Source organism: Physeter macrocephalus, chromosome 11 (assembly GCF_002837175.3).
Source record: "Physeter macrocephalus isolate SW-GA chromosome 11, ASM283717v5, whole genome shotgun sequence".
In the NCBI taxonomy this organism is placed as follows: domain Eukaryota; kingdom Metazoa; phylum Chordata; class Mammalia; order Artiodactyla; family Physeteridae; genus Physeter; species Physeter macrocephalus.
Genome location: NC_041224.1, coordinates 74,794,948 through 74,807,847, shown reverse-complemented (window position 1 = coordinate 74,807,847; position 12,900 = coordinate 74,794,948). Strand labels below are relative to the sequence as shown.

Sequence of the window (12,900 nt, the reverse complement as noted above, 5' to 3'; positions counted from 1 at the left end):
TAGGTGTCCACTGCAGGCAGCCAGAACACTCCAAAATTATTCAGGTTTGTTTATCAACTGAGCAAAGATATGCACAGACTCACGAAGGCCACCTGGGCGGGGGCCCTGCATCCTCTCTGTCCTCTCCTCTCCGCCAGGGCCACTCACAGCCTTGGCCATCCACGGGGCCCTATTTCTCCATCTTTGGTGCTGTGCCCTGGAGCAGCCTTCACTTCCCAGCAGGTTCTTCTCTCGCACTGTGAGGCACCAGCTGACATTCATGGAGGATTATTAGATTTAAACAACACATTCACACGGACTTTCCAGGATGAGTTGAGACTGGATGGTAGAGTTTCCATGGGGCCCACTGCTGGCTTCAGGACAGACGGTCTTGGAGGCAGAACATGGTCAGCGGCCGCTGAGGGTCTGTAGTTTGATGAAGCCCCACAAGGCCTCTTGGTCTCCAGGGAGGAGGAGAGAGCAATCCTGTCACTTTTAACCCAAGACTTGGTTAAGACTTCCCAGAGAGAAGTTGAGGGAACCTTGAGATACTATGAGATCTGCTGCAGTTTGAGTTACTTTTTAGGTGGCAGTACATACACATGGTCAAAACCCAAAAGACATATAAAGGTCAGTAGTGAAAAAGCGTCCTTCCATTCATTCATAGGCATGGTTTTTACCCTTCCGTCCATGGGTATCCTGTGTTCTTAGTTCTTAGAAGAAAATTCTCCAGAATTTCTGTATATACAAGCAAAATTGAGTATGTATACAAGAATGTAATATGAATTCTGGTTTCCCTTGTTTTTACTCAAAATATCTATACACAGTACTGTTTTGCACCTTGATTTTTGTCCCCTAACAAGAAACTTGAAGAGCTTTCCATACCATACCAAGCCATGGGAACCTGCCTTGTTCTTTTTTATATGTACATAGACTTCCACTGTATGAATCCAACAGAATTCAAGTAACACGTACTGATGAGTATGTGGGTGTGTGCGGTCACGCATGGTGCCACAAGAGTATGTCATTCCACACATATGCAAGAAAATCCACAGGACGGATTTCCCAAGTGGGACTGCTGAGTGAGAGCACATTTATGATTTCTACAAACATTGCCAAATTACCTTCCAAAAGGATGAACCAACTTACATTCCTACCAACCTTGTATGAGCTTGCCTGTTTCTCCAGCCTTACTAACAGAATATGCATGGAGTTTTGCCCATCTGATAGTTAAAAATGATATCTCATTTGTTTTTAATGTACATATATCTCTCATAATGAGTAAGGTAGAACATCTTATCATGTTTAAAGGCTATTTATATTTCCTTTTCTATCAGCTGTGCATGTGCTTTGCATATTTTTCTTTTGTACTGCTGATCTTTTTTTTTTTTTTTTTTGCGGTACGCGGGCCTCTCACTATTGTAGCCTCTCCCATTGCGGAGCACAGGATCCGGACGCGCAGGCTCAGCGGCCATGGCTCACGGGCCTAGCCGCTCCGTGGCATGTGGGATCTTCCCAGACCGAGGCACGAACCCATGTCCCCTGCATCGGCAGGCAGACTCTCAACCACTGCGCCACCAGGGAAGCCCTGCTGATCATTTTTTGTCACTTCTAAGAATTCTTTACATACTAGAGAGATTAGCGCTATTTCTATGATATGACTTGTCAATTTTTTCCAGTTTGTTGTTTTGCCCTTTGACTTTGCTTATGCTGTTTTCGCCTTCTTTTTTTTTTACATACTCAAATTTATTAACCTTTTCTTTTGGCTTCTGGATTTCAAGTCATAGAAAGGCCATCAGCACTCCAAACTTATGGAGGCATTCTCCCACATGAGAGAATTTGAAAACTTTTTATGACTTCATCTTTCATGATTAAGTCTTTGATCTACCTGGAATCTGTCCTGGTACAAAGTGTGAGGTATGGATCCAACCTGGTGTTTTCACACTGGATCCACATTTCATAAGATGACTGGTCAAGGGGCTTGTATGGTTTGTGCCCACCCCTTCCAAGAAAGCCAGCCTACTCCTCAGGGACAGACAGTCATCCAAATGCACCATTGTGTTTGCTTATTTTTTAATTCAAATTTGCTTAAATTAAACCACTTTTTTATCTGAAAGTCACAGCTACAGCAAACCTATCTAAGAAAGCTCTGTCTCTCCCAGCCAGAGGGAGGGGATTTGCAACAGGGTCAGGGTCAAGAACAGGGTTCCCACAGATTCGGGAAGAGGGATCATTTTGGGTGGGAAGAGCACTTCCCCCCTTGAGTCTCCCAGAGAGGTGCCCTTTGCCAGCTGGTCGAATACAGCATCCACAAGCTGGGTGTTAGGCTGGTGGTACGGGGTACACCCCAGCCCAGGAGACCCCTAAACAAGGTGACAGAAGATGGAGCCCTTCTGATGAGCTGGCTCCCCATCAACCAGGAGCAGCCCCTCTACCTCACCTTGAGCCTCTACTCTGTGTCCAGGGGTGATGAGTAAGGTGGTCAGCTTTACTTCTCACTTTTCTGAACTGTGGATGGAGAATTCCAATAACTGTTGGTGCCCTAGGAGCAGGGTGCAGGGTGGCCAGTTAGAGTACATGGCACCCAGTTCAAATAAACCGTGAATACATTTTTAGCGTAAGTGTTTCCCAAGTATTGTTTGGGATATGCTTATACTTTAAAAATCATTCATTGTTTTTTAGGAATTCAAATTTAATTGGGCATCCTGTGGTTTTATTTGCTAAATCTGGCAACCCTAGAAGGATGCAAGAGTTAGAACAAAGAATGTGACTACTTCAGATCTTGTTTCACCCACGGATTTGCTTAACAGCATGGAGGGGGTCAGACGTATGAATAAACCTACACCTGGAGAGGATAAGAAAAGCCCATCTCTCCCCTGCTCCAAAGAGCCCAGATTTGTGCATCGGCGGAATATTTGCATACAGGGAACATCTGGTCCATGAATTTTTTCTTGGCCAAAACATGATGGGTAGGACAGTGATCACATAGGAGGCCGTTGGACTCCTATGTTGGACTACCAACATAAGTTGGTAGTCACCTCCCAGAAGGAAGCCGGGCTTATCTCTCACTGTTTTACAGATTGACCAGAAGCAGTTCAACAAAATCCTCGATCTGATTGAGAGCGGAAAGAAGGAGGGAGCCAAGCTGGAATATGGGGGCTCGGCCATGGAAGACAGGGGGCTCTTCATCAAACCCACTGTCTTCTCAGAAGTTACCGACACCATGCGGATCGCCAAAGAGGAGGTACTGGGGCTGCAGGAAAAACCATGTCCCGTGGGACCCTGTGCTGAGCTGGGGCCCGGGGGGCAGGGAAGGGGGCTGGGCCTTTCAAACCGGAGTCTTCTCCAGGGCCCAGGGATCCCAGAAATCTCTGTGAAGGGACTGTTTTCCTTTTTCCTGTGGCCTTTTCCCTCTCCTTAGGGGTCCTTTGGGAAGCCGTCCTGCTACTGGGACCCCTGAGCCCTGTGTAGAGTTTGTCCTAGCCCCCAGTTCCACGCATTGCTCATTGTCTCTGGGAAACAACAATCCCTCTTCTGTCTTCTAACATGTCTTCAGGTTAGCCTAGGGTGGAGGGCCATTGCAACCTGTGCATTTTGTCAGGAATCGAGCCATGGATTCAGGGCCCAAAGCTGCCTTCAGTTCCCTGAGACCGAACCTAAATGACAAGTGTTCATTCCAAAAACGTGTCCTGGCTAGAAGTCTCTTTGACGTTTTCCATCATGGGCATCCTTAGAAATGGTGGAAATTAAGGTGACCCCCAATAAGAGTGTAATTCTAACTGTGTCTTTCAGTGCCACTGTTAAGCTAGTTAGAACTGGTTCCCACCTGAGTCCCAGGTGCTTGGACCCCAGAATGTGGCCTTTTGGGGCACATGAAAGAGTGAATCACTGCCGAAGTCTTCCCGGTTCGAGCCTTTTATATACTTTCTCCTTGAGATTTTTATGGGTTACTAACTGTACCCTGATGGCATGAGACTCAGCTCTTTAAACCTCTCTATGACAAGCTCCCTGGGAACCAGGGCAGGTATTTCAGCAGGCTGACCCTGTTCTGCTGGGCTATGGTGCCAAACATTGAATCAGTTACAAGCTTCTTTCAAAATCACCTTTAAATGTTCAGCCTGTAGCTCTTTCCTTTCCTTTACTATGTTGTAGATGGTGAGGAACACAGCCTCATTCCCTCCCCTGGGAGTTATTAGGGAAACATTTTAGGTCATCTTCATTGATAGAAAATGCAGCACCAAGAGACCAGGGCCTGCAGTCTGTGCCTGCAAACACCCTTCACAATAACTTTCCAAGAATGACTTCCAAGGTTTTGTCTTCAGTGCATCCCAGCATGCAGGGGCTCCTCCAAAGCTTGAAGCTGGGGCTTCTAGAAGCCCTGACCACATTGAGAGAGCTTCGACCCAACGTATTATTTTGGTTGTTATTTTTTATTTTTGTTTAATTCAGTCTTTCCCTTCAGATTTCAACCATCACACAGCTAAAAAGATGTTTGGACTCTCTCCTTCAGTTATCCTCTTCATGCGTGTGAGCACTGTGGGTGTTTGAAAAAAGCATAAACGAAGGAAGTGCCTGCTCAGGGAATACATGCTTCATTCCAGCAGCCTCTCACTGCCATTCTTCCAATTAATCATAGATTTTTGGACCGGTGCAGCCAATACTGAAGTTCAAAAATATCGAAGAAGTGATAAAAAGAGCAAATAGCCTTGAATACGGACTAACAGCAGCTGTGTTCACAAAAAACCTCGACAAAGCACTGAAGCTGGCTTCCGCGTTAGAGTCTGGAACCGTCTGGTGAGTAGAGCATGAGTGCTCAGCCCCCATGAGCTGCCGGCCAGCTGGCTTCCTTACCCTTCTGTTAACAGAGAGCTTTTAGTTGTACATTATGCACCAAGCACTGTCTAAGCACTTTGCTCCATCCTCATGACCACTTTCTGAGAGGGGTACTGTTATCACCCCCATTTCACAGATGAGGAAATCAAGAGACAGACTGAGTGACTTGCCCAGGGTCACACAGCTAGTACGTGGCAGAGCAGAGCTCAGGACCAACTGTCCAGCTCTGATGCCCATGCTCTTGACCACCATGTTGGGCCACCCCTTATTTTTTATTCTAATTCTAAGAGCAGCACATGCTCTTGTGCAAAGTATGGATGAAAGTCCCTGTTTCACCAGTAATTCTGCTGATGACACTATCCTCATTTTAAAGATAATATTAGAAGGTAAATATGAATTGGAGGCCAAGAAGCAGGAGAACTTTGAGGTCAGGCATGTCTCATTTCAGAGCTAATTCTTATTCCCTTCGCCATAATTTTCCTCTCCCTTTTTCTCCCTTTGTCATTCCCTTCCTACCCCAGTGAGAAGCTTTATACTTCAGAATATTCAAATTTTAGTTTCTGGTGGTAAGAGCAAGAAAGCAAAATCAAAAACACTGTTTTCATGATTAAAACTTTGACAAAAAGTCATCCTTTAGGTGACGCTCTACACCAAGTGCCTAGTGGCTGCAACACCTGAGGTCCAGCTGGGTCCTCTTCTGGTGACCCTGAGCTTCTCTTTATTCTCTCTCCAGGATCAACTGCTACAATGCCATCTATGCACAGGCTCCATTTGGTGGCTTTAAAATGTCGGGGAACGGCAGAGAACTGTAAGTGTTTCTGTCACTCCATGTCTGTCAGTAGGGCCAAGAAAAGATACACTAGGTCCTCAGAGTATGGTGAATGGTGGCCCACTCTCCAGTCCACTGAGCCCTCCCCTGTGCTGTGCTTTCCCCCTGGGCTGGGCTGTGTCCCTCATCTTCTCTCCCCTTCCTGCCCTTCCCTACCCTCATCCTCACGCCACCCCAGGACCGACCCCCAGCCTCAGCATATGTGTCCTCCCCAGCACCCATCCCATGTGGAGATGTTCAGTAGGTACTTGACCTAGGCTCACTGAAGGACAGGGCAGAGCTGGGAAGTGCACTTTCCACCAGACATGGGATGTCATTACTCACTCAAACCCTGGCCCTCAGCAGGGAGGATGGGCTCTCTCCCAGATCAGGCTGTGGTCCTTCTGCCCACTAGCAAGTTCCCAGGGACAGACCGTGGGTGACTCTGGCTCCTCCTCAGTGCCTCTTCAGAGGGATACTGCAACATGCCGGGCCTCCGAGCCTCTGTCAAACACACCGCACACTCCTTCAAGGTGCCGTTCTGTCTTGCCCTTTGGGAGGCTGTTCTCCATAGACCTAGATTAATGGATGGGTCTTCTGTGTCTGGCCCAAGATAAAAGGCCCAGGCCTAGAGCTGGATAGAGCGTTCTGGGGGTGGGCATGCTGTGGTTTCCAGTCAGATGCTGCCTTCTCTCCCACATCTTTCTTGGTGGTCGTTGGGGTTTTATTAGCCTTTGTGGACAAATAGCTTGTAGGATCAATCTTCCCAGGGAAACCATCTGTGACAACACAGAGGGTCATTCCTGGAACATCTCAAAGGACTCCGAGCTCTTCCTCTTATTTAAACAGTTTGTATTATTTATATACAGATGCATCACTTCGTACTTATTTGTACATCTTCCAGTAGGAGCACTCAAATGCTTCCCCTTGGCTTGGGCCTTAGTGGGGCCTTTGGGCAGCTACCCTTCCAGATTCTTAATCAAGATGTATGAAGGAATGAACGGGGCTGGCTTCCATCCCTGAGCAAATGCTCTTGACCAGTCTCCAAGGAATTGGGGGCCCTTCCCCCTTCTCAATCCTTCTTTCTCATTCATCCTGACTCGTGGCAATACACCAGAGCCATCTGAACGTCTGAGTAGAGTGTGTCCATTTGTGTCCCCCTAATTCCTAAAATTGGTTTCCCCTTCCAGAACCTCAGTAAATTCTTAGCCATGAAGACCCTTTACAGAAACCTTGTTCTCTCTGCTGAATGGCTTGTTTGTGTTGTGTTCTGTGAGCCTCTGTTCATTACCTCTTCACACTCACCTGTCCACGAGGGACATGAGACCTGGGCTGGGATTACCTGCATCACCTCTAGGGCTCACCAATAGCACTGGCCACAGCTGACATTTGCTGAGCACAGACTCTGCCGACCTCTATCTGAGAGCCTTGCACATGTTAAGGTGCGCCGTCCTTACAACAGTCCCTGGGATAATCTGAGTCCATTCAGGCTGCTGAATGAATACGGTAGACTGGGTGGCTTAAACAACAAATATTTATTTCTCCACTTCTGGAGGTTCAAGATCCAGGTGTCTGTTGAGGACCCTTTTCCTGGTTCACCGGCAGCTGTGTTCTCTCTGTGTCCCCATGGAGTGGAAGGGAGGAAAGTGTTCTCTGGGGTCTCCTTTATAAGGACACTAATCTCATTCATGAGGGCTCCACCCTCTTGACCTAATCACCTCCTAGAGGCCTCACCTCCTAATTTCTTCACATTAAGGATGAGGGCTTCAACATTTGAATTTCAGGGGGACACACATGTTCAGTCTACTGCAGGTAGGTACTACTGCTACCCCTGTTTCTGGATGAGGAAACTCAGGGATGCCCAGAGAGGTCCTGCGCCTTCCCCAGGTCACACTACCAGCAAGTGACAGAGTTGGGATTGAACTCTCAAACCCACCACACCACAGGGCCTTGCTCAGCAGGGGTCACCTCTGTGAGCCACCTGGGATGAAGCCAGCCAGGGTACGCAGGGTCATCTGTCTCCTCGCTTTGCTGCTTCAACCAGTCAGGTTGTGACAGCTGGGGGACCCAGAACCCCATGAGGCCCTCCTCGCAGAGGCCAGGCACAGCATCTTCCCACAGCAAGAACTTCAGTCCCCAAAGCAGATGTCCTTGGATGCAGGAAGGGTGTGTGGGGCCCACCTGACTTCTAGGCAACAGACTCACACCCACTATTCCCTCACTGCTTTTCTCACCTGCGTCTCCCTCCCCATCCCTGGTGGCACTGCCTGCCCGCTGCAGAACAGGGCCGGGGAGTATCCGCTGCACTCAGTTCGTGTGTCATCCTGCCGGTTAGCCACAATTGGGACTTTTGTGGATGTCTGTTTTTTCGACCCTTGGCATATATTTTCCCAAAGCTTTTGATAAAGTACTTTAACATAATTCACAAGGAGACTGGAAACTGGCTTGAAAACCAATTTCCGTTTTCAGTTGTCTCTAATTAATGTCTTCACGTTGCAATAAGTTCCCCTTTTTTATGCTGGAGCACTATGTGGTGGATTCCATGGTTTTCCCCATCCCCGGCAGCCTGGGTGGGGCTGGCTATCTGCCGCCCACCCACAGGCCCCTCTGGGATCTCTCCCTCTACAGGTCTTGGGATGAAGCCTGCAATTTCTCTTCCTCCTGGACACTTTTCTTAGTTCTTTGTTTTGCTTTGCAATATAGTAACAAAAAAAATCCACACTGTAGAGACACGTGGAAAGTCAAAGTCTCCCTCCCCTGACCCTCAATCCCATTTGTTAGAGGTAACCACTGTCCCATCATCCATTTTATTCATTTTGTTCACTTGTTCATTTGTTCACTGGCATATATTTACTGAGCACCTTTGATGCCCCAGGCACGTGCTAGGCTCTGAGCACACAGCAGTGAACTCTATAAACAGCAGTGCCAACGCCCCCAACATTCTGGTGAGGTCCAATGGGAGAAAGGCTGAGCTTATGGATAGTGAGCGCCAAGGTGGTCACAACTGGGTGAGAAACCATTTAGGAAGTGCCACAGGAGGTCAAATAAGAATGACAAGAACTTGAACTAGGGCAGTGACTGCAGGAATAAAAAGAATGAGGTGATTCAAGCACTGAATCTTACAGGAGTGATTTCATATTGGACTTACTAGTTATGTGCTAATTCAGCATGATTTTATCACTTGGTTTGCTTTTCTTTTCTTTATGCAGTTGAGAAATCATTAACTGCTTTGAATTTTTACAGTGCAATACTATGTGCTCATTTTTAAAGGTTATTGTACATTTTCTATACATACAATGGATGTAAACATGTATTTTTTTTCTGTTTTCAAATGACTTGAGAGGAAAATACTTTTTGCTCTTAAGAATGGGTTTTGGATATCCTATCCTTCTTTTTATTGGTGGTCTCCTATGATGGACTTTTGAGTTATTTCCAAGGGGTTTTGCTGCTACAGACCATGCTGATGTTCTTCCTTGCACATAAATCTTTATGCACTTGTGGGGAATTGTTCTCAGAATAAATTCCCAAAACTGGGTAATCCAACACATGAAAAATGGGCTCCCACTCTTTTGATTTGCATTCCTTTAATTGTAAGGGGTTGAGCACCTTATTATTAAGATTACTTATTAATTGGTAATCTTTATTTTTCTTCTGCAAACTGACTATTCATGTCTTTTGTTGATTTTTCCATTCGTTTTTTTTTAAATTGGTTCGTAAGAGCTTTTTGTGCATTAAGGAAAACAGCACTCTGTTTCTCACACAGTGTTGTAAATGTAATTTTTTTCTAGTTTATAATTTGCCTTTGGGTTTTTCTTTGGAGTTTTCTGCTCTGCAAAAGTTGAATTTAGCATTCTGTGTATGGCTTTTATATTTTGTTATGTTTAGAAAAAAATTACAAAATAATTCACCCATTATCATGTATCATTCTTGAACTTCGTTTTAGGACACTACCAAAGAACTCAATGACATATTAACAATAAAATAATAATATTACTTTCTACCATTTACTTTTTACCTAGCACCTAGTAGGTAAATTTGCTCTATTTGAATCAACTCTAATCATTATAACTATAGGGAGGTGATGGTATTCCCATTTTACAGATGATGATATTGAGGCTCAGGGAAGGCAAAAAAACTTGCCTAAACTGCATAGATCCAAGCCAGTAGTTACCCAACTTGAGCTACCTCAGAATCCCATGGCTTGTTAATCCCCTGGCTGTTAAGGCACAGATTTCTGGGCCCCACCCCTAGGTTCAGTAGGTGTATTAATTTTCTATTGCTGCTACAATAAATAACCACAAATTAGTGGCTTAAACAACATTAATGTATTATCTCACGGTTCTGAAGGATAAAAATCTGACACGAGTCAGCTAATTAGCAATATTAATTCCATCTGCAACCCTAATTCCCCTTTGTCATATAACCTAATATTTTCAAAGGTTCAGAGAATTAGGATGTGAACGCCTTGAGGGGGGCATTATTCTGCCTACCACAGTAGGTCTAGGGGACCTGAGTCTCTGCATTTCCAGCAAGTTCTGAGGTGAGGCTGGTGCTGCTGGTCTGGGGGCCACACTTTGAGAAACTCTGGTCTAAGGGATGAGATGGGATTCTGTCTGGAGTGTTTCTAGCTACAGAGCCTCCATGGCCACCTCTTTTCCTAAACAGGTGCACATTTTTATTTACATAATGGCAGAGCAAGTCTTGTAGAGGCTTTTAAATCGATCCAAAGACACCTCTCGGTTCTGGGAAGGGGATCTGCCCTGAGGATGACTCATGATGCCTGAGACACTTGTCTCTGGGCTCTGCAAAACTTAAGGAGAGGATGTATACCAGAAACATGGACTCAAAGGCTGCGGACTCCCTCGTGTCCACTCTGCTAACGTCTGCTCCCCTCGCCGCTCCATACTGGCCTCACTCTTCTTACAGCTGGTCCCCAGCTCCAGGTCCTCTATGTCCCTGCCCATCATGGATGCTCTGGCCACATACCCGGTCAATAGCTTTGGGCCTCTGCCTCTTCTGTCTCTTCAAGCAGCTCCACCCAGGGATTTACCACTTTCTTTTAAATCCCCTTCATCCTTTGAAGGCAAACCCTTAGTCCTTCTGAATATTTCAGAAGCATCACACACACACAAAACTTGACATTTAACCTTCAGTTACAAATCCAGATACTTAAACTTACTAATGGTCTTACAGTCCTTAGACTCTATTAAGTCCTCACATTCTGGCCTTTGCACAGACTCCAGACTGCCCAACAGAGTACTAGCCTGTGAAGCATTAGAACTCGGTTCACACAGAATGGCTAAGTGCCTGCCCATGTTATATCTCCCTCTTTTCTGTGATCACAGAGGTGAATATGCGCTGGCTGAATACACAGAAGTGAAAACTGTCACCATCAAACTCAACGACAAGGACCCCTGAAGGAAAGGCAGGCTCCTTCCTCAAACATCTGACAGCTGAATGTGGCAGATCTAACTTGCTAAAGAGAAACCTACATTCTGACTTTCCTGGGATACTTTCTTCTGGAGACTTTAAATCTACTGGATTTGAACGATTTTTTTTTTCCTCTCACACTCCTGTTTTATTGACCAAAATGTTGTGTGTGAAATTGTAGTCCTGCTTGGGGATGGGACTAGTGGCCGTTTCTGTTTTCCACTTTCCACCAGATCCCCGGGACAGTGAGGAGGCTCAGGGTGTTGTCAACAGGAAGTGGTATTTGAAGTATCGAGCAGTAGCTTAAAAATGCTTTGTTGACTCTGACTCCAGTAAGAATTTGGAAAAAAAAAAATCCCTGCATGTTCTGCAAACAGGGCTCTGTACCTGCGGGTTCCTCAGGGTTACCTGCCCTCAGAACAAGCCCCTCCTACCATCCAGTGGGAAGGAATAGCAGTAAGTTTTTTAAAAATTTAAAAACAAGGTTGGGAGTATCAGATGTGGGGAGCTTTGGGGAAGCACGTACCATGGAAGGGTCCTGAAGGCCTTGGGTGTGAACGGTCTTCAGGACTGTATCTTGACATTGACAATAGGACTCAGCTTAAAACCAATACTGCCTTTGGAATGTGACCAAATCAACAGCCCAAAGAGCTTATCTAATGCTATGTCATTGTCTACCTTAACCAAGGCACTTTCTTAGGCAGGAAATGTCGCTAGTGTCACCATCGCTGCTAAAGACCCAGTGTTCTGACACTACAACAGTATAGCAAATCCTAGGATCATTAAGTCCCACATTTTACAAATTAGAGCCATAATTTGCTTTTCCCAATTATGCATTTCTACCATTTGCCTATGTAGTTTTCCTTTTCTCCAGTTGGGGTATCAACACTTTAGTAAGACATACACAACTGAAAAGACTGCTGTTATAATACAGCCCTGGTTTTTCAAAGTCCTATTTTGATATTAATTAGTGATTGATTAACAAATAACATCTGGAGGACTTCATGGAGGAACTGGGTCTGCTACTACAGTGGCCTGAGCACAGCAATAACAGGTTGTGAATTTTTCTTTTCCTCTTTGTGTATCCAAAGGATGTGCAATTCCAAGTTTTAACTTGGAAAACGGAAAGTGTTCCCATATAGCTTTAAAAAAACAAAACCAAACTGAAATTGTGTTATTCAGATACTTTTACTATTACTAACTAGTACTTTTCTAACGGTGCTTATGTTTGAGAATTAAGTTATGTTTGAGAATTAAATTGGGGCGGCAGTAATAAAATGGAGGTCAGTGTCAAAACCAGTGTATGTATAGAGAAAGTCTTATGTGAATTGAGGTTATCATTCTTGTTGGAATTATGCACTATGCAATTCACCTTCTCTCAATCAGTTAACACATCACTTAGACTATCAGTAACTTGTTAAATCAGGATTTGACTTCATACACTGAATTTTCAGGATTTTATCTCAAGTAACTATAAACACTAACCTTGATAGTAATACATTAGAGGGTTCTTATTCTTTCATTGTACAATAATGCCTTTAATATGAAATGCTACATTATTTATAATTGGTATAATGTATCTTTTTATAGTTGTAAGTAAACAGAGGTGATGTATTTAACCTTCTGTAATATACTGTATTTATCTATATAGTATTAGATTTCACTTCTGTTAAGGTTTACTCCTGTGGTATGGTTTAAAAAATCTACTGGCCTGGGAATTCTGACCCTAACTGCAGATTGTGTTCAACAATGCAACAACTATAAAATAAAATCAGATATTTGAGAAAATTATGTTTTTTCATTTAAAGATCAGACCCCTTTTAATTCTGAGGCTGATCTTTTTCTTAGAA

General features: G+C 44.8%; 1 protein-coding gene across 1 annotated transcript in view; it reads left to right on the top strand.

Annotated features, from left to right (window-relative positions):
- The window catches only part of ALDH1A3 (aldehyde dehydrogenase 1 family member A3), a 34,509-nt gene extending 22,995 nt beyond the window's left edge, over positions 1-11,514 (top strand). The window contains exons 10-13 of the mRNA XM_024114950.2: positions 3,059-3,223; positions 4,616-4,773; positions 5,546-5,620; positions 10,966-11,514. Of these exons, the coding sequence (XP_023970718.1) occupies positions 3,059-3,223; positions 4,616-4,773; positions 5,546-5,620; positions 10,966-11,038 (471 nt within the window). The 3' untranslated portion in view covers positions 11,039-11,514. The remainder of the gene's footprint in view (positions 1-3,058; positions 3,224-4,615; positions 4,774-5,545; positions 5,621-10,965) is intronic.
- The last annotated feature ends 1,386 nt before the right edge of the window (positions 11,515-12,900 follow it).